The sequence below is a fragment of the Chroicocephalus ridibundus genome, chromosome 29 (genome assembly GCF_963924245.1).
Source record: "Chroicocephalus ridibundus chromosome 29, bChrRid1.1, whole genome shotgun sequence".
Taxonomy (NCBI): domain Eukaryota; kingdom Metazoa; phylum Chordata; class Aves; order Charadriiformes; family Laridae; genus Chroicocephalus; species Chroicocephalus ridibundus.
In genome coordinates this window covers 384121-409333 of record NC_086312.1, presented here as the reverse complement: position 1 = coordinate 409333, position 25213 = coordinate 384121, and the positions used below count along the sequence as shown (strand labels likewise).

At 58.1% G+C, this 25213-nt stretch overlaps 2 protein-coding genes across 2 annotated transcripts; both read left to right on the top strand.

Annotated features, from left to right (window-relative positions):
• Nucleotides 1–1338: 1338 nt before the first annotated feature.
• On the top strand, nucleotides 1339–2716 carry LOC134507957 (sterile alpha motif domain-containing protein 1-like; the record flags this gene model as incomplete). Its single annotated transcript, XM_063318947.1, has 2 exons — nucleotides 1339–1428; nucleotides 2435–2716. Coding segments are annotated over 2 exons (363 nt in total), but the record flags the coding sequence as incomplete, so codon positions are not given.
• Nucleotides 2717–8187: 5471 nt separating this feature from the next.
• On the top strand, nucleotides 8188–16518 carry LOC134508002 (olfactory receptor 10K2-like). The gene is given in 4 exon segments (XM_063319015.1): nucleotides 8188–9317; nucleotides 9728–9892; nucleotides 14071–16001; nucleotides 16004–16518. Coding segments are annotated over 2 exon segments (948 nt in total). The 5' UTR covers nucleotides 8188–9317; nucleotides 9728–9892; nucleotides 14071–15244; the 3' UTR covers nucleotides 16195–16518.
• The last annotated feature ends 8695 nt before the right edge of the window (nucleotides 16519–25213 follow it).

Here is a 25213-nt window from a genome sequence, read left to right as displayed (position 1 = left end):
GGTGCTGGGGGGGGGCACTTAGGGGGGTCAGGGCTGGGGGCGGGCAGTTTGGGGGACACTTGGGGGGGGGTCAGTTTGGGGGTGCTGGGGGGGGGCCCTTGGGGGGGGTCAGGGCCGGGGGGGGCAGTTTGGGGGGGACACTTGGGGGGGGCAGTTTGGGGGTGCTGGGGGGGCCCTTGGGGGGGGTCAGGGCCGGGGGGGCAGTTTGGGGGGACACTTGGGGGGGGTCAGTGCCAGGGGGGGCAGTTTGGGGGGACACTTGGGGGGTCAGAGTGCTGGGGGGGGCAGTTTGGGGGTGCTGGGGGGGCACTTGGGGGGGTCAGGGCTGGGGGGGCAGTTTTGGGGGGGGCATTTGGCAGAGTCAGAGTGCTGAGGGGGGCAGTTGGGGGGGCATTGGGGGGGGTCAGGGCTGGGGGGGACAGTTTGGGGGTGTTGGGGGGGGCACTTGGGGGGGTCAGGGCTGTGGGGGGCCAGTTTGAGGGGGACACTTGGGGGGGGGTCAGGGCTGTGGGGGGGGCAGTTTGAGGGGGACACTTGGGGGGGTCAGGGCTATGGGGGGGGGCAGTTTGGGGGGACACTTTGGGGGGGTCAGGACCCTGGGGGGACAGTTTGGGGGTGCTGGGGGTGGGTCAGGGCTGTGGGGGGGGCAGTTTGGGGGTGCTGGGGGGGGTCAGGCCGGGGGGGCAGTGCTGGGGGGGGCACTTGGGGGGGGGGGGTCAGGGCTATGGGGGGGGGGGTAGTTTGAGGGGGACACTTGGGGGGGGTCAGGACCTGGGGGGACAGTTTGGGGGGTGCTGGGGGGTGTCAGGGCCGTGGGGGGGCAGTTTGGGGGGACACTTGGGGGGGGTCAGGGCTGTGGGGGGGGGGCAGTTTGGGGTTGTGGGGGGGGCACTTGTGGGGGTCAGGGCCGGGGGGGGCAGTTTGGGGGACACTTTGGGGGGGGTCAGGGCTGCGGGGGGGGGGGGGAGCAGTTTGGGGGTGTTCAGAGCCCCGGGGGAAGGGTCACTTTTGGGGCCTGGGGGGAGTCAGGGGGGGGTCGGGGGGGGTCCAGCTAAGTTTGCCCCCCCCCCCCTCCGTGTCCCCCCCCCCTCCGTGTCCCCCCCCCCCCTCAGTGTCCCCCGCCCTGGCGGGCTCCGAGCCCTCGGTCCCCCCTGTCCCCGGGCCGGCCGGGTCCCCAAGCCGCCGACGGAGCCCCTTTCGCCTGCGCGTGAGTGTGTCCCCATGTGTGTCCCCCCCCCCTCCAACATGTCCCCCCCCACACACACAAGGGTGACACCGTCCCCCCCCCTGTCCCCCCCCCCCCCCTCCTCCTTGTCCCCAGGGCCGGGCGGAAGGTGACGGGACCCCGTGGAGTGGTCGGTGCGGGACGTGGTGGATTATTTCACCGAGGGCCGGTTCCCCGAGCAGGCCACCGCCTTCCAGGAGCAGGTCTGGCCCCCCCTGTCACCTCCCCCCCCCCCCCCAAAATTGTCACCTCCCCCCCCCCCCAGGGCCACCAACATCCCCCCCCCCCCCCCCCCTCAAGGGGTCTCCCCATCCCTCTGAGTGTCCCCAAGAGCCCTCCACGGCCACCTCCAGCCCCATCCCACCCTCCTCCATCCCCTCGGGCCACCCCGGGGTGGATTCCCCCCCAATTATGGGTGCCCCCCCACCATGGGTCCCCCCCCACCCATGGGTGCCCCCCCCCCAGGGTTCCCACCCCCCAGGGGTGTTCCCCCATCCCTCTGAGTGTCCCCAAGAGCCCTCCATGGCCACCTCCAGCCCCATCCCACCCTCCACTGCCCCCTCGGGCCACCCCGGGGTGGGTTCCCCCCCACCTATGGGTTCCCCCCCCCACCATGGGTACCCCCCCACCCATGGGTGCCCCCCCAGGTTTCCCCCCCCCAGGGGTCTTCCCCCGTCCCTCTGAGTGTCCCCAAGAGCCCTCTATGGCCACCTCCAGCCCCATCCCACCCTCCACTGCTGCCTCGGGCCACCCCGGGGTGGGTTTCCTCCCAATTATGGGTGCCCCCCCACCCATGGGTGCCCCCCCCACCTATGGGTGCCCCCCCCATGAGTGTCCCTCACTTCCAGGGGTCTTTCTCCATCCCTGTGAGTGTCCCCGAGAGCCCTCCATGGCCACTCCAGCCCCATCCACCCTCCTCCATCCCCTCGGGCCACCCCGGGTGGGTTCCCCCCCCACCTATGGGTGCCCCCTCCCGCCATGGGTACCCCCCCCACCCATGGGTGCCCCCCCCAGGGTTTCCCCCCCCCAGGGGTCTTCCCCCCGTCCCCTCTGAGTGTCCCCAAGAGCCCTCTATGGCCACCTCCATCCCCATCCCACCCTCCTCCATCCCCTCGGGCCACCCCGGGGTGGGTTCCCCCCTCCACCCATGGGTGCCCCCTTATATTTTTTTTTCGGGGGTGTCCCCCCCCCGCCCCCCCCCCCCCCCAGGAGATCGACGGGAAGTCCCTGCTGCTGATGCAGCGCTCGGACGTGCTGACGGGGCTCTCCATCCGCCTGGGCCCCGCGCTCAAGATCTACGAGTACCACGTCAAGGCTGCTGCAGCGCAGCCACTTCCAGGAGGAGGAGCCCCCCCCGGAGCCCTTCCCCGCCTGACCACCCCCCCCCCCCCCCCCCAAAAAAAAAACAACCCACCCCCCACACCCCCCCCCTCCAAAATTTGGGGGCACCCCGGTATCCGGGAAGGGCTCCCCTCCCCCTAAATTTGGGGAGAGGGTTGCAGGAGGCACCGAGATGAGGAGACTTTGGCGGGGGGGGGGGGCACCCTCTTGTGGGGGGGGGCACCTCTTGTGGGGGGGCACCCCTCTTTTGAGGGGGGGGCACCCTCTTTGGGGGGGGCACCCTGTTGGGGGGGTGGCACCCTCTTGTGGGGGGGGCACCCTCTTGGGGGGGGCACCCTCTTTTGAGGGGGGGGCACCCTCATTTGAGAGGGGCACCCTCTTTTGAGGGGGGGGCACCCTCTTGTGGGGGGGGCACCCTCATTTGAGAGGGGCGCCCTCTTTTGAGGGGGGGGCACCCTCTTTTGGGGGGGCACCTCTCTTTTTTTGAAAGGGGGGGGGCGGTTTCAGCTCTCTGGAGGGGGGGGTGGGGGGGCCCTTTTTTTTGGGGGGGGGGGAGGGGGGTGGCAGCTCTCTTGGGGGAAGTGCCACCCCCCCCCTTTTGGGGGGGGGTCCGCTCCTCTTTTGGGGGGGGGCACCCTCTTTTTTGGGGGGAACACCCTTTTTTTGGGCGGGGGGGGGGCTGTCCTGGGGGGGTGGGGGGGTGGCTTCTCTTTGGGGGGGATGGGGGGGGTGTCCCCGCTCCTCTTTTTTTGGGGGGGGCACCCTCTTTTTTGGGGGGGGACACCCTTTTTTGGGGGAGGGGCTCTCCTGGGGGGGGTGGGGGTCAGGGATCCACCTCCACCCCTATTTTGGGGGGGCTCACCCCCCCCCCACCCCCCCCCGCTTTTGAGAGGCCACCGACTCTTTTTGGGGTGGGGGGGGGTCACCTCTTTTAGACACGGGGGGGGGCGCCTATATTTTTGGGGGGATCCCCCCTCTTTTTTGGGGGGGGGGTTTCCCTCCTCCTCTCCTCTCCCCCCCCCCCCCGTTTTGGAGGGGTCGTCTGTCATTGGGGGCGGGGGGGGGGGGGCGCCCCCACCTCTGTTTTGCGGGTTGGGGGGGGGCCCGCACCCCCATTTCGGGGGGGGGGGTCCACCCCTCTTTTTGGGGGGGGGGGAGGGGTGTCATCTCTTTTGGGGGGGGGGGGTTCGCCCTTCTCCTGGGGGGGGAGGGGGGCACCCTCTTTTTGTGGGGGGGGGGGTATTTTGGGGGGGGGGCACCCACTTTTGGAGGAGGGTGCTCCCTTTTTTTGGGGGGGGGGTCGTCACCCTCTTTGCAACCTTTAAAAAGGGGTGCCCCCCCCTCCCCCCCCCCCTTTCTCGGGGGGGGGGGGATTTTATCGCGAGGGGACGGGGGGGGGGGCGGGTTTTTGGGGGGGGGGGGAGGGGGGGGGGGTCGCTGCCCGGAGACGTTTTAACCTGCCCCAGCCTGTGCCCCCCCCCCCTTTTTTCCCCAAATTGGGGTGCCCCCCCCACCCCTTTTTTTTTTTTTGCCACGAGAGGGGGGTGTGTCTGCCCTCCCCCCCCCTCCCCCCCCCCCCCCATAACCCCCCCCCAATCGTTGGTCTCTGCCCCTCCCCCCTTCCCCGGGCCTGGCTTGTTTTTGGGTTTGGGGTTTTTTTTTTAAATAAAAATGGTTTAAAAAAAAAAAAAAAACAAAAACAAAACCAGAAAAAAAATTGGGGGGGGGGGGCCCTTAAGTGGGGGATGTCTGGGTGCTTTTTTTGGGGGGGGTCTGGGGGGCCATTTTTGGGGGGGGGGCACCGTGCTCCTTAGGGGAGTGGGGGCCTTTGGGGGTGGGGGTGTCTGGGTGCTCTTTTGGGGGTCTGGGGGCCATTTGGGGGGAGCTTTGACAAGGGGGGGGTCTGGGTGCTCTTTTGGGGGGGTCTGGGGGCCATTTTGTGGTGGGGGGGACCGTGCTCCTTAGGGGAGTGGGGGCCTTTGGGGGGGGGGTATCTCGGTGTCTTTTGGGGGGGGGGTCTGCGGGCCTTTAGGGGGGGGAGGCTTTGACAAGGGGGGTGTCTGGGTGCTCTTTTGGGGGGTCTGGGGGCCATTTGGGGGGGTACTTTGACAAGGGGGGGTCTCAGTGGTCTTTTGGGGGGGTCTGGGGGCCATTTTGGGGGTGGGGGGGGTCTGGGTGCTCTTTTGGGGGGGGTCTGGGGGGCCATTTTGGGGTGGGGGGGACCGTGCTCCTTAGGGGAGTGGGGGCCATTGTGTGTGGGGGGGGTGTCTGGGTGCTCTTTTTTGTGGGTCTGGGGGCCATTTGGGGGGGGCTTTGATAAGGGGGGGTCTCGGTGCTCTTTTCGGGGGGTCTGGGGGCCATTTTGGGGGGAGGGGCACGTGCTCCTTAGGGGAGTGGGGGCCTTTGGGGGGGGGGGTATCTCGGTGGTCTTTTGGGGGGGGGTCTGGGGGCCTTTTTGGGGGGGAGGCTTTGACAAGGGGGGTGTCTGGGTGCTCTTTTGGGGGGGTCTGGGGGCCATTTGGGGGGGTAACTTGACAAGGGGGGGTCTCAGTGGTCTTTTGGGGGCGTCTGGGGCCATTATGGGGGTGGGGGGGTCTGGGGGCCATTTTGGGGTGGGGGGGACCGTGCTCCTTAGGGGAGTGGGGGCCATTGTGGGGGGGGGGGTGTCTGGGTGCTCTTTTTTGGGGTCTGGGGCCTTTTGGGGGGGGGGCTTTGACAAGGGGGGGGTCTTGGTGCTCTTTTGGGGGGGTCTGGGGCCATTGGGGGGGGGCCTTTGACAAAGGGGGGTCTGGGTGCTCTTTTGGGGGGGTCTGGGGGCCATTGGGGGTGGGGGGCACTGTGGTTCTTAGGGGGGTGGGGGCCTTTGAGGAGGGGGGGGTGTCTGGGTGCTCTTTTGGGGGGTCTGGGGGCCATTTTGGGGGGGGGGAGGGGGTCCGGGTGCTCTTTTGGGGGGGTCTGGGGGCCATTTTGGGGGGGGGAGGGAGTCCGGGTGCTCTTTTGGGGGGTTTGGGTGCTGTTTTTTTGGGGGGGGGGGGCAGGGCCGCAGGCGCGTTTCGCAGTCCGCGGGTTGAATCCGCGCCCCCCCCATCGCTCACGGGCCCGTTTTAGCCCCGTCTCCCCCCATCCTCCACGGCCTGACGCCTCACGGGGCCCCCCCCCTGCCCGCCCGCCTGGAAAAAAGCTTCCCCTTTACGTCCCGGTGGGAATCCATCCGGAAAAAAAAAAAAAAAAATAAAAAAATTAAAAAAAAATTAAAATCTCGGCGGCCCGATCCACTTCCGGCTGGTCGTCGCGACGTTCCGCGGCGGCCTCCACTTGCGGCTCCGGGGGCGCCTACGGGACGTACGGTTTTTTTCCGAGAACGATCGGCGGGAACAACCCGTCGTCCTCGCCCGACTTTCCCGGAGGCTGGTGGCGTGACGGGGGATGTGACGTACCCGCTCGGTGCCACCTTCTTTCGCCCAAGCGCTTCTAAGATTATTTTTGAAATGAGTCCCGTTGTCTGACTGGATTCTTTCTGGAGTATCACCGCGCCGCAAGACTTGGCTTTCAAGGCCCGGGACGGTATTCCGGGCAGTGGCGCAGGCACACGGCGTTGGTTTCCGACCGCCCGGTGCTTCCTTCCACCACGGTAAGCACGTAACGCTTCCCCTGGCGGGTTTGGGGGAGTGTGGTGGAGTCCATTTGCCGACCTCCTCCCCGTCCTTCTATTTTACCCGTATAGAAAACCGCATCGAGTTCCAATGAAGATGTCGCTGGCAGGCACTGGGGAAGTTCCGGATGGGACTCGTGAGAAATGGGAAGCGGAAGACACTGACCGGGAGCCAAAGGCAGATGAGCTGACGGGATCCTCCTCAGATAGTCTTTGAAGAGAGAGCTGTTGAAGGAGCAGTCCATTGAAGGAGAAGCCCGTTGAAGGAGCAGTCCATTGAAGAAGCAGTCTGTTGAAGGAGCAGTCCGTTGAAGAAAAAGTCCGTTGAAGAAGAAGTCTGTTGAAGACGAAGTCCATTGAAGGAGCAATGCGTTGAAGAAGCAGTCCGTTGAAGGAGCAGTCCGTTGAAGGAGTCCGTTGAAGAAGCAGTCCGTTGAAGAAAAAGTCCGTTGAAGGAGAAGTCCGTTGAAGGAGAAGTCCGTTGAAGGAGAAGTCTGTTGAAGAAAATGTCCGTTGAAGAAAAAGTCCGTTGAAGAAGAAGTCTGTTGAAGACGAAGTCCATTGAAGGAGCAATGCGTTGAAGAAGCAGTCCATTGAAGGAGCAGTCCGTTGAAGGAGAAGTCCGTTGAAGGAGTCTGTTGAAGAAGTCCGTTGAAGAAGCAGTCCATTGAAGAAAAAGTCCGTTGAAGGAGAAGTCCGTTGAAGGAGAAGTCCGTTGAAGGAGAAGTCTGTTGAAGAAAATGTCCGTTGAAGAAAAAGTCCGTTGAAGAAGAAGTCTGTTGAAGAAGAAGTCCGTTGAAGGAGCAATGCGTTGAAGAAGCAGTCCATTGAAGGAGCAGTCCGTTGAAGGAGCAGTCCGTTGAAGGAGTCTGTTGAAGAAGAAGTCCGTTGAAAAAGCAGTCCATTGAAGAAAAAGTCCGTTGAAGGAGAAGTCCGTTGAAGGAGAAGTCCGTTGAAGGAGAAGTCTGTTGAAGGAGCAGTCCGTTGAAGAAAAAGTCCGTTGAAGGAGAAGTCTGTTGAAGAAGAAGTCCATTGAAGGAGCAATGCGTTGAAGGAGCAGTCCGTAGAAGGAGCAGTCCATTGAAGGAGCAGTTCGTTGAAGAAGAGCCCACTGGAGAAGAGCCAAAGACAGAGCCCTCAGAGCAGAACCCAGTGGAAAAGGGCCAACCTCATCCCTTCGATCCCTCAACTTTTAGACCGAGCACGGCAGATGGGATGGAACACCCCCTCGGTCAGTTTGGGCCACCTGTCCCGTCCACGGGGTTAAAAAAAAAACCCCAAACCCCAAGTCAGCTGCCCCTGGTTGCCACTGCAACAAGCGCCAGCAAGAGCCTCTCGCACTGAGCAGAACGTTGGCTCTTCTTCACCCCCGACCAAGACCAGTCCACCCCTTATTCCATGCCATTTGCATCGTGCTCAGATCACTAATACTTCTTAGCCCCCAAATATATACACATACAGATATGCGCGTATATATATATATATAATTTTTTTTTGATATATATATGCACACAAAAGCTCGTTACGTCGATTTAGTTCCTAATTGCAGAATCTCATGCGTTAGAGCAGACTCAGGATTGCGTGTTCTCACCCGGGATTAAATTCCCTTGAGGTACACGCGCAACTTCCCCATTCTCCGTTCGACAATGACCACGACGACGTCGACGACCACGACGAAGTCGACGACAACGTTGTTAATGACGGAAACAATGATGGCGTCGACGATGACAATGTCCATGACAACGACGTTAATGACAACGACAACAACAGAGAAGACAAAGATGACGCCGCCACCGCCGATGACGCCGATGTCGACGTCGACGATGACGCCGCGAACGACAACCACGACAGCAACGTCGACAGTGACGTCAACGACGATGACTTCGACGACCAAGACGATGACGGCGGCGATGATGATGTCGATGTTGACGACGACAATGTCGACGACGACGTCCTCGATGACGACAATGACGACAACACCATCGACGATGACGACGTCAACGCCGACGTCAATGACACCGCCATGAGCGATGACATCGATGATGACGTGTTGCGTGAAAGGGACGAAGCGGTTTGGGCAGAAAATAAACCCTCTTGCGTTCTAACGCTCCTCACCGAGGCGGGAGGCCGGGTGCGGCTGGGTTTAAATTCTGAGCGATGCCCAATTCGCCACGATCAGTCCGGTCGCGTTTAAGCGCCGGAGGTGCTTCTTGGATTGGAGATGGTCCGTTTGGTGGGGATCGGAACAGTAGGGCACCGTCTCTGTCCTTCCGGAGCTTGGATACTCTAACACCACCTTCAGAGATCGGCACGATTTCATTAACGCCTTCTAAATAAGCACGCTGCTTTCCAACCGTGGGTTTCTGGGCCGCGCCAGCTGGTGGTGCTGTCCCTTTACGGATCACGTCTAGGAGGCAGAAAGGTCCCCAAACCGTCGGGTTCTGCTTGCAACGCTCCCGCTAGGGACAGCAAACCCTTCTCAAGGTCTGAATATCCGTTCGCGGCGGCGTTAAAGGAGCGAGAGCCAAATTCTAATGGGCTCTCCGGTCCTGCTGGTCCCTTCTGCCGTAAGTTACAAGGAGAACCATGTTCACCGAAGCCCCAATTCTACATGGACGGGGGCGGTTGGATGTATGGGATCAAGCTGTTGGAAGAAGCTTAGCTCCTTCGTTAGCAATTCCGGAGCATTAGTGTGTCGTTCGGTCCATTCCCAGGATCTACCCTTTTTAAGCAAACTATAAAGGGGGCGAGCGACGATGGGGAAGCCAGGGATGCATTTACGCCGATAACCTAAAATTCCCAGAACTTGCTGGAACTCCTTCGCGCTGGATGGATTCTGTCCACGCTCTAATTTTTCCAGGGTATCCTGAGGGACGGAAGCGGCTCCTTTAAGCCACCAGGCCCCCAGGAATTTAACTTCCCCTTTCGGGTCCCCGACGCTTGGAGTCTGGGATTTCCAATCCCGAAGCCAGTAACGTCCTTCGGATGTTTTCCATCACGTCTTTAACGCTTTCTTGGTTTTCTCCCCCTTCTTGGGGTGGCGTCGATACCTCGGGACACCGTGAAACGGGAATCTCGGGCAGCACTTCGGCTCAAGCGGTGGGAGCAATAGCCGGGGGGGAGCGTTCGTGTCCTCGCGGAGGTCGGTGAAAGGCCCGTTGGGCTCCTCTCCGTGTCAACGCGAACCGCGCTTTGTCCTGCTCGAGGAGGGGAATCCCCCCCCCGGCAAAAAAACCAAAAAACCATCTCTTTTAACATCTCAGGCAGCCACCCGAGGATGGGCGGCTCCTTGTATCGTTGTCACAACTGCCGCGATCTTTGGAACCGCGGCGGTCGGGGGGGGGGGTGCAGCGTCGGCGTTTGACTTGCCGTAATCTACCGCGAAGGGCCGTTGCCCGGTTGGTTTCTTTACGGGCCACACGGGTGAATTATGAAGCCAGTGAGTCCTCTTAACGATGTCTCTTTTTTCTAAATCCGACACCGCCCCGTCCGCCTCCCGCCCAGTGCAGCCGCGGGCAGGGGACGCTGCCGGACGTCGGCGATTTTAGAGGGAGCCGAAAGTACGGAAGTTTCCCGTAGACCCGATTTCACCGTGCCTAATCCCTTTTCGCGTCCTGCGAAACGCCCCCCGCAGCCCCATCTGGAAATTTCCGCGGCGCGTCAAATCCCAGGAGGTCAGTACGCGAGGCACCCCCTCCCCCTTCCCCCCCCACCCCCACCCCTCGTCATTCGCTGCTCTCCCGGCAACCGGAGGTTAATTTTTTTTCGCGGCGGGGCATGTTTTTACCACACCGTCAGTTCCTGTGAAGATTTACGCCCCCGAGAAGTTGTGCCTTTTCGTTAGCGACGGCGGACGTTTGGGCTCCGGCAACGATAATAAATTTTACCGACATCTTCCGGGGTCCGACAGGAATGACGATAACAGGTTCGGAGTCTTTATGGGAGAGCCGTTGAATCGCTGGTACGCGCCGGGCAGGGCGGCTCACTGCCCTCCCCGGGGATAAGAGTTTTTTGATTGACTTTGGCTTTGACAAACCCGATCGAGTTACGCTCCGGTGCGGAAGGCACGATTTTCTCACGGTTTGGGGATTCTCTCGTTAGGCTTTTTTCCCCGGCCGAATTTATTCTTTCTAGTTAGAGGTTGGACCAGCGTACGGAGATCTCCCACAGGGACACCGTGCAAGAACAGGGACACCCCCTAGTTGTAAGACTTTACACCACAACTCGTTCCGGTCCTCATCAGGCTTAAACCTTCCGTCCGATGTAAGGTTTTGAGTGTGAGTTCGGACTTGGCGAACCTTTCGGGGACGTTCGGAGGGTTTTTTGCCAGTTAGGCCGGCCCAGCCCGTTCGGCGCCCGTACTGCTCTATCTCCTGTACGTATTCATTCCGGGTGGGCCACGTAGCGACGCCGGACCCTGCCCAGGATCATCCCGAGCCTCTCGTATGCCATCTTGAGTGCGGTCAACGAAGGGTTTCAGGCAATCGGGAAGACCACGGACGAGAGGGGCTCATCGATTGGGGCTTATCGACGGGGGATTTCCGAAATTCCTCTTGGTCATACATGTCCAGCCGCGAACGGATCAGAGCAGCCCATAGCTCTAATCTCGAACGGCTCCCCCCTCTCTCGCGGATCCGTACCACCTGCCCAAAAGGCTGCGTGAGCGGTCAGGGAATAATTATGATCCCCGTCCGTCGTAGTTAAAAAACCCACTCCTGGTCCCCAAGAGTCTCCCGCTTCTTCCTCACTCAACATAATTCTATCTCCTCCTTCAGAAGAAACTCAACAGCCAATTCTTCTGGCCGCCTCGAATATTTTTCCCTTATTTTCGCCAACTCTCTTGGCGCCGGCGCAACAGTACGTGCCGTGGCGTGGACTTCGTCACCACCCTCATCAACTGCGGTTTGGGTTTTAATCGGAGCTCGTAAAGGAAAGACTCGGGCTTTCACGGGAGACGTCCTTTCCTCCTCGTCTTCTTCCTCATCCTCACTATGAGACCAAAAATCTCCGCTCTGGGTTCCGGATTTTGGAGAACACATTAACTTCCGAATTTGTTGGACCTGGGTCGAGGGCTGCGTTTTGTCTAAGAGCCCAGTCACCCTTCCCCATCACATTTCAACTTGGAGATTTTTCACCTTTAAGTAAGTCGGGGATTTTTCACTCCCGCGTCGAGAGTTCCGCTTTCCTAAACGCTCACTCTCACTCGCAAGCTTATCGAGTTCTTCATTTTCCTCCCGCCTCCTTCTGAAAAGCCCAACGAGATGACTTCCGCGCCTCATTCTCCGATTCCAGAGTTGCGCGTTCTGCAGCAGAAATCGGATTAGGAGCAGGGGTTTCCCAAGCTTCTTGGGACGAAGATGCGCCTAACACGCCACACATCACACCTTTGCCTTTCCCCCGCTCTGAGCTTCTGTGAAGCCCGACGCCCTTCAACGCGTTCCACCGCTTTCTCTTCGCCCTTCCGAAATTTTTTGGGCCCCCTCCTCCTTCCCAGCCTGGGAAAGGGGGCGCCGTCGTGTTTTGGCGGCGGTTTTTCTCCGCGGCGATCCTGCCGACTTAACGCCAAATTTCCGGTGCGTGAAAAGGAGCCAAGCGGTTTTGGTGTCCCTACGGAGTGGGGTCGGGGGGAAGAAAGGCTCAGCCCGGTGACTGATCCCGGGAGCCAGCGACGGAGTTCTTCGCAGTGGCGTCTTCCTTGATATCCCCCCTCTTTCGGGCTATTTTTATACTATTTTCAACCTTTGAGGCAGACTTTGAGTGACTTTAGTCATGCGTGCTTTTATTACGATCGGTGTGAAATACTCTCCCTTCACATTTAAAGGTCTATTTTAGGAGAAATTCAGGGCGCAGACTCAAGGAGGAGTGGCCGCACCTTGGAGGCGGGCAGCCTTGGGGACGGAGGTGCATTTTGGTGTCGTAACGACATTACAAGGAGCAAAGTTCGCCCAAAGGACAGCATTTTCATCAAAACGTGACGAAATGTTGGCTGAGGGTAGCGGGCAGGCAGCTCATTGGCCGTTCATCTGCTTCGTGGGACCATCCCCTCCCTGTACCTGCATAAGACAAGGCCACGGAAGAATTATCTTCCATCCCGGATCTCATGCAGCTTCGCAAGCGTCGTACAGGGAACCGCAGGCGTCGCGTTTTTTTTTTTGCGTGCCAGCTCCGGCCTCTTGATTTTTTTATACTTTTCCGTAATGCTGTGCTTTTGTATTTTGGGCCGTTTTAGTAATTATTCCACACCCCTCTGCCCGAGTTTTGGGGCATCTGCCAATTTGGCAAGAGGATCTTCGCTGGGATCGGTCGCTTTTCGTCCTTGTTCGCGCTGGAAATAATTCAGACGTGTTTCGTAGGCGAGGCGGTTGGACGGGAAACTTAACCGGGAAACGGAAGAAAATCACCTTGTCCAAAGGGTTGGAGCTTCCAGGAAGCTTCCTGTTTTAGGGAATGGCCACCAACTGAAACCCCGAGGCACAGTTATCGTCTGCTCTACTAACGGAACCTTTCCGGAGCTCCTTTTTGGTACGGGGGGATGGAGAAGAGGAATTTTTTTTTCCTTTCCCCATCTCCTCACCACCAGCGGCGCGTGGCGGGAGGACAAGAGATTTCCATAAGAAAACTTCACACAGGAGATAAGGGAAATCTTTTTCCTCACGAGGACGGTCCGACGCAAGAAATGGCTACAAAGACCTATAATCTGGTGGCCATTCTTGGAAGTTTTCAAGTCCCAGCTTGGATCGTGTCCCGAACCACTGGCTCTAACTGCGTATCCGACGCTGCTGGGAGCAGGAAGGTTTTCCGGAGACCTCCTGACCTGGCCCCTTGACCGACATTGTCACGTAGGCAGGATGCCACCCACGTCCTTCAAAGCGGCACGTAGGGCACAGCACTGCCATGTAAGGTGCGGATCCTCTCAAATCGCGCTACCGTTGGTGGAGACAATTTCCCGACGTTCAGAAGGCATTTGCTGGCTCAGGATGACCATGACCTGGCCAGGCTGGAGAGTTGGGCAAAGAGGAACCTTCTGGAATTCAAGAGGGGCAAGCGCAGGGTGCTGCCCCCGGGGAGGAATAACCCCCCGCAGCAGGACAGGTTGGGGGTGACCTGCTGGAGAGCAGCTCGGTGGGGAGAGACCTGGGAGTGCTGGGGGCCGACGGGACGGCCATGAGGCAGCCATGGGCCCTGGTGGCCAAGAAGGCCAGTGGCATCGTGGGGGGCATGAAGAAGAGCGTGGCCGGCAGGTGGAGGGAGGTCATCCTCCCCCTCTGCTCTGCCCTGGGGAGGCCGCAGCTGGAGTTGTGGGTCCAGTTCTGGGCTCCCCGGGTCAAGAGGGACAGGGAGCTGCTGGAGAGGGGACAGCAAAGGGCTACCGAGATGCTGAGGGGACGGGAACGTCTCTCTGCTGAAGAAAGGCCGAGGGATTTGGGGCTTTTTGTCTGGAAAAAAGACGGCTGAGGGGGGATCTTAAAGGGTGGGTGTGAGGAGGATGGGGCCAGGCTCTTCTCAGTGGTGCCCGGGGACAGGACAAGGGGTAACGGGCACAAACGTGAGCATGGGAAGTTCCACCTAAACAGGAGGAGGAACTTCTTGACTCTGCGGGTGGCAGAGCCCTGGCACAGGCTGCCCAGAGAGGTGGGGGAGTCTCCGTCTGTGGAGACATCCCAAACCCGCCCGGACGCGTTCCTGTGCCGCCTGCTCTGGGTGACCCTGCTCTGGAGGGGGTTGGAGGAGATGATCTCCAGAGGGCCCTTCCAACCCTACGGTTCTACGATTCTATGATTTGTCTGCCGCGGGAAATGGTATCAGGACAGGAAGAGAGAGAGTTTTGTTTTTTTTTTTTCTTTTCGCTCAGTCACCGCAAGGAAGAAATAACTAAAAGCGCCGGATTGATCCTTGCCATTGCTCCGGGGGGGGGAAAAAAAAAATCCTCGAGTCTTGAATTCCGCACGCGTCCGTTCCCGAGAATCGCCGGTGGTGGTTTTGGTTGCCTAAGAGAAACAGACCAGCTTATAATTATGTCCATTGCAACCAATTAATGAGGCCTGCCGCCGGGGCGTGGAGGAGGCAAGTCCTTAACGAACACGCACCACCCTCTCCGTAAGAGCTGGTACCCGCTGTCCCCCCGCCCAAAGGGACCGGAGGGCTGGGTCCGTTGGGGAGGTTGATGATGCCTCCGGCCATAAGTACAACAAAGGGCTGGAAGCCTGTTCCAGACCTGAATATTCTTCTGGCCGGCGCAGGTATGGTTTCCGGCTCCTTTTTTTTTCCCCTTGGCTCCAGAAATTTCCTTTCCGCATCATTTTCCGGTGCTGGGGACCGGAGGGGAGGAGAGGGAGAGGTCTTTGTCACGGGAGCCAGCACACAGCCTTGCCGTCCTGGCGCGCGTTAACCCTTGCTGAAGGAAGAAGATTGAAGTCTCGGTCGCGCGAGGCTCCTTCGCGTCGTGGGGAAGGAGAGGCGCCGGCCGTGTCCGTCACTGCCCCCGGGGGCAAACGGTTCCCTCCTTCCTAGGGAGAGCCGAGACCCTTCCCCGCACGCCTCTTCTTGGGGACAACCGCGGCACCAGCAGCGGCAAAGCCTTTGCGGACCCTCCTCCCCCTCCTCTGCCTCCTCCTCCGTCTCCAGGCTGGAACTTCCCTGCCCTTGCGGTGGTCGCCCGCAGCCTGCTCGCGCGCAAGGTGGGTGACGCCGCTTTCTCCGCCGTGAAGAGGAGAAAGGGGACGCGGCCGAAGGGGGACGGCGCTTCCCAGCTGAGCTCCAGCCGCCGCGCCGTCACAGCTCCCCGCCTCGCTGCCTGCAGCCCCCCGGCCAGCCGTTGGCGCGTCCCCAGCCAACGCACACCGTCGTCGTCGTCGTCGTCATCAGAGGAGGAGGAGGAGGACGACCAACACCAAAAAGGTCGGGAAAGGGTTTTTTGGGAGTAAGGCTCAATCGAATCCCCTCAGCAGCAGGCTACCTTGTACTTTCGGTGACCTGGCTGCTCTTTTTTCTTGCTGCCTGACGTCCGGGGAAAACCTTTTTTTTCCATGGGGAACGACAACCAAACCCTGGGCGCGGATTTCGTCTTCCTGGGCTTCTCCAGCCTAGCGGAACTCCAGAAGCTGCTTCTTGTGGTGTTTTTGCCGCTGTACCTGGTCACCCTGAGCATGAACACCACTATCATGGTCATCATATGTGCCGATCGAAGCCTTCACACGCCCATGTACTTTTTCCTTGGCGTCTTGTCGTTTTCCGAGACTTGCTACACCTTTGTCATTGTCCCCAAAATGCTGGTAGATTTGACAGCGCAGAGAAAAACCATCTCCTTCCTGGGCTGCGCTGTGCAAATGTACTTCTTCCTTTTCTTGGGGTGCTCCCACTCCTTCCTTCTGGCAGCCATGGGCTACGACCGCTGCGTTGCCGTCTGCCACCCCCTGCACTACAACGGCATCATGACTTGGAGAGCGTGCGCTCGGCTGGTGGCTGCTTCTGCTCTCAGCGGCTTGCTGGTTGCCCAGGTGGTTACCCCCTTGATATTTTCCTTGCCCTTCCAGGCGCCCCGGAGACTCAACCATTTCTTCTGCGACATATCCCCCCTCCTCCGTGCAGCCTTCGCTCATACAAACCTCAGCGAGGCCATCATCTTCACGCTGGGTGTCTCTGTCCTGACGATCCCACTGGCGCTCATCCTCATTTCGTACCTGTTCATTTTCTTGGCCATCTCGCAGATCCCTTCGGCCGCGGGGAGGCAAAAAGCCTTCTCCACCTGCAGCTCCCACCTGATAGTGGTGGTTGTTCATTACGGCTTGCCTCCTTCGTCTACCTGAGACCTGACTCCAGATACTCCTCGGATCAGGACGCGTTGATCTCCGTCACTTATACCATCCTCACTCCTCTGCTCAACCCGATGATTTACAGCCTAAGGAACAAGGATGTCAAAATGGCTCTTCAAAAAGCAGTCAGGAAAAACACATTATTTCAGAAAGTTTTCCAGTGAAGTGGGTAAGAAAAGCCGCCTCCCGGCCGGGTATTTTCAGCAAAAAACTTCCACTTCCAGAAAAACATTGCCCTGTTTCCGTACATCCTTTTTTTTTTCCGCTCGCGGAGAAGCTTTCAGGAACGACACGACAGCTAATCGCGGCGGCTGCTAAGAACTTGGCAATAAAGGTCAACAAATCTGAGTCGCGGCGAGACCGAAAGCACGAACTCCAACGAAACACGAATTTTTAAACTGGGAAGCCCAAATTTTCACTCCACTGATGGCAGTTTCTTCGGTGCAACTTTGGCGCGTGAACCGTTTACTGAATAAAAACGTGGGTGTTGAAATAATTTCGCGGTGAAGCTCCTGGTGTTTGTCTGGTTTTGGTTTTTGTTTTTTTTTTGAAGGAGATGGAAAACTCGGGGCCCCGTTTGCGTCGCGTTATAAAGATATCCCTGAGCCCCGACACCTGCCCATCCGCGCGGTGTTGCGTTGCCCGTCGACAAAGCCTGCAAGGCAGGCGAACCGCTTCAAATTGCGTCAGCCGGCCTTTGCCACGGGCTCGATTTATGCACGCAACCCCGAACCAAACCCTAGCGCCACGTTCCCTTGCTGGCCTGGGTGAAGGTGACCTCAAATCTAAGACCTTAGACACTTGTAAAGCACGACAGTCTTGGTCAAGAGGGGAGGTACCAGATGTCTGGAGGGTGGCTAATGTGACGCCCATCTACAAGAAGGGTGGGAAGGAGGATCTGGGGAACTACAGGCCTGTCAGCCTGACCTCGGTACCAGGGAAGATCATGGAGAGGATCATCTTGAGTGAGCTCTCACAGCAAGTGCAGGGCAGCCAAGGGATCGGGGCCAGCCAGCAGGGGTTTAGGAAAGGGAGGTCCTGCTTAACCAACCTGATCTCTTTCTATGACCATGTCACCCGCCTTCTGGATGCGGGGAAGGCTGTGGACGTTGTCCATCTGGACGTTGGTAAGGCCTTTGACACCATCCCCTGCAGCGTTCTCCCGGAGAAGCTGGCGAATCATGGCATAGACAAGTGTACTCTTCGCTGGGTTAAAAACTGGCTGGATGGCTGTGCCCAGAGTTGGGATTAATGGGGTGAAATCTTCTTGGTGGCCAGTCACCAGTGGTGTCCCTCAGGGCTCAGTTTTGGGGCCGGTTTTGTTTAATATCTTTATCGATGATGTGGATGAGGGGATTGAGCGCACTCTCGGTAAATTCGCAGGCAACACCAAACCGGGTGGGAGTGTTGATCTGCTGGAGGGTAGGAAGGCTCTACAGAGGGACCTGGACAGGCTGGATCCATGGGCCAAGGCCAACTGTAGGAGGTTTAATAAGGCCAAGTGCCGGGTCCTGCCTTTCGGTCACAACAACCCCAAGCAACGCTACGGGCTTGGGGCAGAGCGGCTGGAAAGCTGCCCGGCAGAAAAGGACCTGGGGGGGCTGGTGGACGGCCAGCTTGACACGAGCCAGCAGCGTGCCCAGGTGGCCAAGAAGGCCAACAACATCCTGGCTTGTATCAGGAACAGCGTGGCCAGCAGGAGCAGGGAAGGGATGATGCCTCTGTACTGGGCACTGGTGGGGCCTCACCTCGAGTGCTGTGTTCAGTTCTGGGCCCCTCTGTACGAGAGGGACATTGAGGTGCTGGAGCGTGTCCAGAGGAGAGCGACCAGGCTGGGGAGGGGTCTGGAGACCAGGGCATATGAGGAGAGGCTGAGGGAGCTGGGCATGTTTAGCTTGGAGAAGAGGAGGCTGAGGGGAGACCTCGTTGCCCTCTACAACTCCCTGAAAGGAGGGTGGAGAGAGGTGGGGGTTGGCCTCTTCTCCCAGGGGAATAACGACAGGACCAGAGGAAATGGTCCGAAGCTGCGGCAGGGGAGGTTTAGGTTAGATATCAGGAAGAATTCCTTTCCTGAAAGAGCGGTCAGGCACTGGAACGGCCTGCCCAGAGAGGGGGTTGAGAACCCATCCCTCGAGGTGTTTAAGAAACGTCTAGATGGGGCACTTCAGGGCATGCTCTAGTGGCAGAGATTGTAGGTCGTCGGGGGTTTTTTGTGTTTTGGGGTTCTTTTTTGTTTGTTTGTTTTTGTGTGTGTGTGTGTACGGTGGGACTGGATGATCTCAAAGGTCCTTTCCAACCCTGGAGATTCTACGATTCTATGTGCCCACCAGCTTCGGTGAGGATGAGAATGTCTACCGAGGTGAACCTCCAGAGTGGCTCTCCAGGAACAGTTCTCCTAGAAAAACGAAGGGATGAGATCTCCGTAGGCGCATGCTCTTCCCCCACAATTAGGGCGTTTGCCCTAAATCAACGGAGCCACCTGCGATAGCGGAATTAGAAAAACTCCAGGAAGGGGGAATATTTTCCGGAGGAAAAGACCCTGGGGTAGTCCTTTGCAGAAACGGTCGTTTTTAAAACCGTGCTCCATCATCTTTCAGCATTTCTGTCATCCGTAGGCAAGCGTTTCCCTTCCCTTCACCCTTGAGATTGTCCAAGACGTTTCTCAGCACGATCCTGTGCTGAGCTCCCTCTTCCCGACCCAGAGCAACGTCCATCCCTGAGACACCAAAGATCTCCCCGACAGCGTTCTTGAGGACTAACGAAGGAAAACGACTTCATTTTTGTGGACGGAATGAAACGGTAGGAGCCAACAAATAGAAAAAGTAGAAGGCGCCTGAAACTTTTCGCCGTTTCTAGGGTTTTCTACCGCATCGGAGGCACAGTCACATCTCTGCCAAAACTTGGTATATCACGTTGCCGTTTCCCTGGCTTTAAGGTGGCGGAATTGCCTTTCTGCAGAATAAAGAGACTTTTGGCGGTCAGCATTTCCACGCGCAGAGAGACGGGCGCGTTTCCGCTCCCATCTCTTCGCTGTGAACATCAGGGCGCCTTCCCTTAAGCAGAATATACGGTGTCTCCTCTGCTCCGAGGCAGTGTGCCCTTGCTCCTTTCCCGCTCGTTCCGTTTTGTTTGTTTTTTTTTTAACATCCTCTGCAAAGTCTTGGATGCGGTCTTTTTCCCGCCGCAAAAATTTCCGGTAGAAAAGTTGTTTGGTTTGGTTTTTTGTTTTGGTTTTTTTTTTTTTTTTTTCTGGGGATTTTCGAAATACCAGAGACGGTCAAGTTCCCTCCGAAGCTTCACGTGTCACATTTCTCTGCTTTGCCTGGCTTCAACCCGCCCGAATTTGCAGTCGCTCACGGTGAAGAGCCCTTTCGGGGGTCAGTGCTCCCCGCACACGCCGGGTGTTCTTGTGCGCAACCCGATTGTGTCGGTGTCTAACGGCAGTCCCCTTCGATCTAAACTCTTTGGTCCCGGTACCCTCTGTAAAGACTTGGCCGCTCCATTTGAGTTGGGGGACGATTCTGCTTTTGACGGCCACTCCCGGAGCTCCCACCGCGGGTTGGGTTATTTTGTCCCATTACGTTCGTTGCAAACACGCACCCCTTACCGTGGGGTGAGTGGGTCTAGAAGCGCCCCGGGGTGATGGGGAACGGAGCAGAGAACGCACGAGAGAGGGCTTCGATCCCAAAAGCCACCCTGGGGGCTTTTTATAGCCCTTAGTGGCCGGCATTACACACGGCGCTGGGTAGATCAGGTGCCACCAGCCCATTTTATCTCAAAAAAAGGACTGTTGGAGGAAGAAGCCTCTGCGAAAGAAAGGGTCCAAGCAAGAAGCGGCGGAGGAACCAGCATTTTCACCCACACGGTGAGAATCTGGCGGATCGCAGGAGGAAAACCCTCTCCTTTCCGTTAATTCGAAACTAAAACCGGGTGAGTCCTTCCCCGGCTTTACGTCCCTCTTCATTGATTCCCGGTGTGATGGAGTTAGCGGTTTGCAGAGCGGTTTTCCCGAGAAGTTTGGTTTCGCGGGGGCCTGTTCGCGGACCTCGCGTGGTTCTTGGCTCATTTGCAGGCTCCAGCTCCCAACCCGGCGGTTGGCGGTGCCGGGGGAGGACAGGACTGGGGCTGCTTGTGCCGCCGGGGGTGTCCTATCCGGGGAGCTGTCAACATGGAGAAGAGCGGATAAACCGAACCTGGAAGGGCCCTCCCAGCCCTGTTCCGAGCGTCGCCAACTTCGAAGGCAGACCTGGTTCTCCAGGGCCCGTTGGGCCACTGCTTCGCGGGAATGGCTTGAGGAAAAAGCCGTGAAAACGGTGCTCCAGAGGCTTGGCTCTTCTTGGCACCGAGTTTGGGAATAACAGCTTGCCCCGACAATCCTGCCCCGGCCCCCTGAGTGGGTCTCCTGGCTATCCAGGTTTCCCTCTGCCCACGGCACTGGCGACCTTGTCCTCTACCCGTGAATTGCAAAGGAGAAGAGGAGGCTCCGGCGTGTGGTCCCCTACCCCAGACCTGACATGGGAAAGGCTCTTGGCTTGGCATTTTTAGGGACACGGGTCGGGTCGGAGCGGGCAGGGGATCTTGAAATCTCCCCGAAGAAGCCCAAATGTTTCCCACTGTGGCTCCAGGAGATCAGCCTTCCGGCAGGGAAGGGCATTTCCGTCTCCCCCAGAAGAAGGCGGCCACTGTCGCACAGCAGCTCCCCGGATCCCGCTGTCGTCGTCCTTGCTGCTTTTCTCCTTGAAACAGCCGCTTCTTCTACGGGGCCCTTTCTCCTGCCTTAATTCCTGCTGGACACGCGGCGGATCCCTGCAACCTGCCTCCCGCTGCTCCCCGAGCAAACTCCCCGCCCCGGCACTTCAAATCCTCCTTGAACCTCACCTCCGCGTCGCTCCCCAGAAGCTGCCGTCGAGCGTGGTCTGACCCACGGCGGGGCAGACAAAGGCAGCAAGGGTGGGCGAAGGTGGGGATGGGTTTCCGTGCGAGGAGGGCAGGAGGCAGGTCGGAGTTCCACGAAGTCGGGAGCCGCCCCTTCCGAAGACGCCGGAGGGGCATGGAGAGGCAAACCGGGAGCTGTGCGGTCGGCACGCGGAATGGGGGACGGTTTCTCTCGAGGCGGAGGCCACCCGCGGGTCTCCTTGCAGCCAGATCTCACCGTGGCTGCACCTGGAGGCTCAGCCCGGCTCTTACGCCTTCCTCTTCACGCAGGGAGTCCCAGCTGCCCTGGTCGTCTCCATCCCGCGGGGGACGGACACGCCGGGATGGGTGGGGGTTCGGAGATGTGACGTCACCTGTGCCGTAGAGTCTGGGCCAGAACTGGTGTTGCGGAGATGAAGGCACCTTCCAAAAACCACATGCCGGGATGGAGCTGGTCTTGCGGGTGCCAGCGTCGTGAACCTAGCTAAGACAACCTTTTGAGAAGTTGGGTGCCCATTTCCGCCGGAGACGACGACTGCTCAGAAGGGATCTGCCTGGGACTGTCTCCCCGTGGCTTTCGGGCATCCCAGCCTGCTCGCTCTGCAGAGCTTGCGGGGGGAAATAAATGACCAAGAGAAACCTATTTCGGCATGGACAGGGAGACGCTGGCCTCCATCTCCTCGTGTGATGGCTGGCCCCAAGCCCTAGGCTGATGCAGGGGACGGCCCACCTCCGTGCCCATCCAGGAACTGCTGTGCTCTTCAGACGGGATGGTGCTGTGGTTTGAGCGCCCAGAACTCCGCAGTGCCCGGCGGTGGGTCGTGCCCACACTGGGCTGCTGCACTGGACTGGGCTGGAGAGAAGTTGTGGGGAGAGCGATGGAGGAGCGGGGCTGGGCTAGAAGGTGCCTGTGAGAGGACGATGCCAAAGTGAATGAGCTACTTCTGTCTCTTGCTGTCTCCATCCTCTTGCTGGCTCAGTGCCTATATTGGCACTTCAGGGCATGCTCTAGTGACAGAGGTTGTAGGGGTTTGTTGGGTTTTTTTGCTTTTTTGGGTTGGTTTTTTTTCTGTGTGTGGTTGGACTCGATGATCTCAAAGGTCCTTTCCAACCATGAAGGTTGACTCTATGATTCTACGACCAGGGGAATGACCACGCTCCTTTCCAACCATGAAGACTGACTCTGTGATTCTACGACCAGGGGAATGACCACGCTCCTTTCCAACCATGAAGATTGACTCTATGATTCTACGACCAGGGGAATGACCACGCTCCTTTCCAACCATGAAGGTTGACTCTATGATTCTACGACCGGGGGAATAACCAGGCTCCTTTCCAACCATGAAGATTGACTCTATGATTCTACGACCAGGGGAATGACCACGCTCCTTTCCAACCATGAAGATTGACTCTATGATTCTACGACCAGGGGAATGACCAGGCTCCTTTCCAACCATGAAGACTGACTCTATGATTCTACGACCAGGGGAATGACCACGCTCCTTTCCAACCATGAAGACTGACTCTATGATTCTACGACCGGGGGAATGACCAGGCTCCTTTCCAACCATGAAGACTGACTCTATGATTCTACGACCGGGGGAATGACCAAGCTCCTTTCCAACCATGAAGATTGACTCTATGATTCTATGACTGGGGGAATGACAAGGCTCCTTTCCAACCATGAAGGTTGACTCTATGATTCTACGACCAGGGGAATGACCGGGCTCCTTTCCAACCATGAAGATTGACTCTATGATTCTACGACCGGGGGAATGACCAGGCTCCTTTCCAACCACGAAGATTGACTCTATGATTCTGTGATCAGGGGAATGACCAGGCCTCCCGGTTTCTCTTGTGTCCCAAACCCCAACAGACCCCCCGCCAGAGCAGGACTCTCTACAAAGCCTCACGTGGGGCACGTCCCGGACAAGGCAGGGACTGGAAGCTGGGAGAGGTTACCTAACAGGAGGTCCATGGGGGAACGGGGCACCGAGGGCTCTCCTGGCTATCGTGCTGGGGGGGGACCATTCCCCACCCAAAACACACCCTGCCCCACGCATGCTGTGCCTGCACAACAGGGTTGTGGGACCGTGTGTGGGGCAGCTGGGCCAGGACAGGGACGGGGCAATGACAGGGGCCACGAAGTGTCTGCCAGGGAATGACAGAAAAAGAAAGAATTTATTTGCGTGGCCAGTTTTTTGGGTCACGCGCCCCGTTTGCTCCTCCCTGTAGGTGCGACCCCTCTACTCTTTCCTGCTTCCAACCCTCCGAGGGGGCAAATAACACGGTTAGCTGACCTTGGCTGTTATAGCAATAAGTATAAGCAAGATCTTCTCTGCGTACCGTTCCTTGGCATAAATTACCATCAGGGCTCGTCTCTCTGAGAGCAAACGATGGCTCCATAATAACGCCGTTAATTTTCAGGGAGTTTCAGGGGGTTCAGGCGGTCAGAAGACGCTCAGCTGCCGAGGAAAATTACTGAACGGAAAATAGGTTCTGTTTTACCTCAATCCAGGACAACTGCGTCCATTGCGCGGGAATGGCTTTGGGAAAGCTTGAGGCAGCTGCCGGTGGCAAGGGGAGTCAAGGGTAAAAAGAAGAGCGTTGATCCCACCATTAGAGACCAAGGCTGAAGAAGGAAAACGCAGGGCTGCTGCTGAAGGCGGAGGGTGATTTAGGTAGGGCTGAGGGTCTCAATGCCTTCTTTGCCTGAGTCTTCGCTGAAAAGGTCTCCGTGACTCAGTGAAAGGGTTCAAGGAGGAGGAGAGCATGTACTGGCGGGAACTGCACAAAATCCAGAAAGGGCAAACGCCAGGTTTTGCCCCTGAAGGGGACTAACCCTGGCAGTGGCACGGGCTGGGGCCTGCTGGGCTGGGAGCACGGCACGGTTTGGGCCGAGTTGGACAATGACAAAACAACCGATGCTCTCCCCCCCCTCTTGCTCCAAGGAGCGGGAGAAGGGGGATAAAGAGATTTATGAGTTAAGAAAAAAAAAAACGAAGCTACTTAAAGAAATATTAATAATAAAATAAAAAAGGAAATAATGAAATAGATACAATATATGCAAACATACACAAAACAGTATCAAGCTCCCAGGGAGATGTCGCTGGCAGGCACTGGGGAAGTTCCGGATGGGACTCAGTGACAAACGGGAAGCGGAAGATGCTGACCGGGAGCCAAAGGCAGATGAGCTGACGGGATCCTCCTCAGACGTCAGTCATTGAAGAGAGAGCCGTTGAAGGAGCAGTCCGTTGAAGGAGAAGTCCATTGAAGAAGAAGTCTGTTGAAGAAGAAGTCCGTTGAAGAAGCAGTCCGTTGAAGGAGCAGTCCGTTGAAGAAGTCCGTTGAAGAAGTCCATTGAAGAAGCAGTCCATTGAAGGAGCGGTCCACTGAAGGAGCAGTCCGTTGAAGGACCAGTCCATTGAAGGAGCAGTCCATGGAAGGAGAAGTCCATTGAAGGAGCAGTCCGTTGAAGGAGCAGCCTGTTGAAGGACCAGTCCATTGAAGGAGCAGTCCGTTGAAGGAGCAGTCCATTGAAGAAGCAGTCCATTGAAGAAGCAGTCCATTGAAGGACCAGTCCATTGAAGGAGCAGTCCGTTGAAGGAGCAGTCTGTTGAAGGAGCAGTCCATTGAAGGAGCAGTCCGTTGAAGGACCAGTCCATTGAAGGAGCAGTCCGTTGAAGGAGCAGTCTGTTGAAGGAGCAGTCCATTGAAGGAGCAGTCCGTTGAAGGAGCAGTCCGTTGAAGGACCAGTCCATTGAAGAAGCAGTCCATTGAAGGACCAGTCCATTGAAGGAGCAGTCCGTTGAAGGAGCAGTCCGTTGAAGGAGCAGCCCATTGAAGGAGCAGTCCATTGAAGGAGCAGCCCATTGAAGGAGCAGCCCATTGAAGGAGCAGCCCGTTGAAGGAGCAGTCCGTTGAAGGAGCAGTCCGTTGAAGGAGCAGTCCATTGAAGGAGCAGTCTGTTGAAGAACAGCCCACTGGAGAAGAGCCAAAGACAAAAAGCCCTCAGAGCAGAACCCAGTGGAAAAGAGCCAACCTCATCCCTTTGATCCCTCAACTTTTATATTGAGCACGGCAGATGGGATGGTACGCCCCCTTGGTCAGTTTGGGCCACCTGTCCTGTCCACGGGGTTAAAAAAAAACCAAAACCCAAGTCAGCTGCCCCTGGTTGCCACTGCAACAAGCGTGAGCAAGAGCCTCTCGCACTGAACAGAACGTTGGCCTTGCTTGACCCCAAATCAGGACATAGCAGACCTGAGGGAA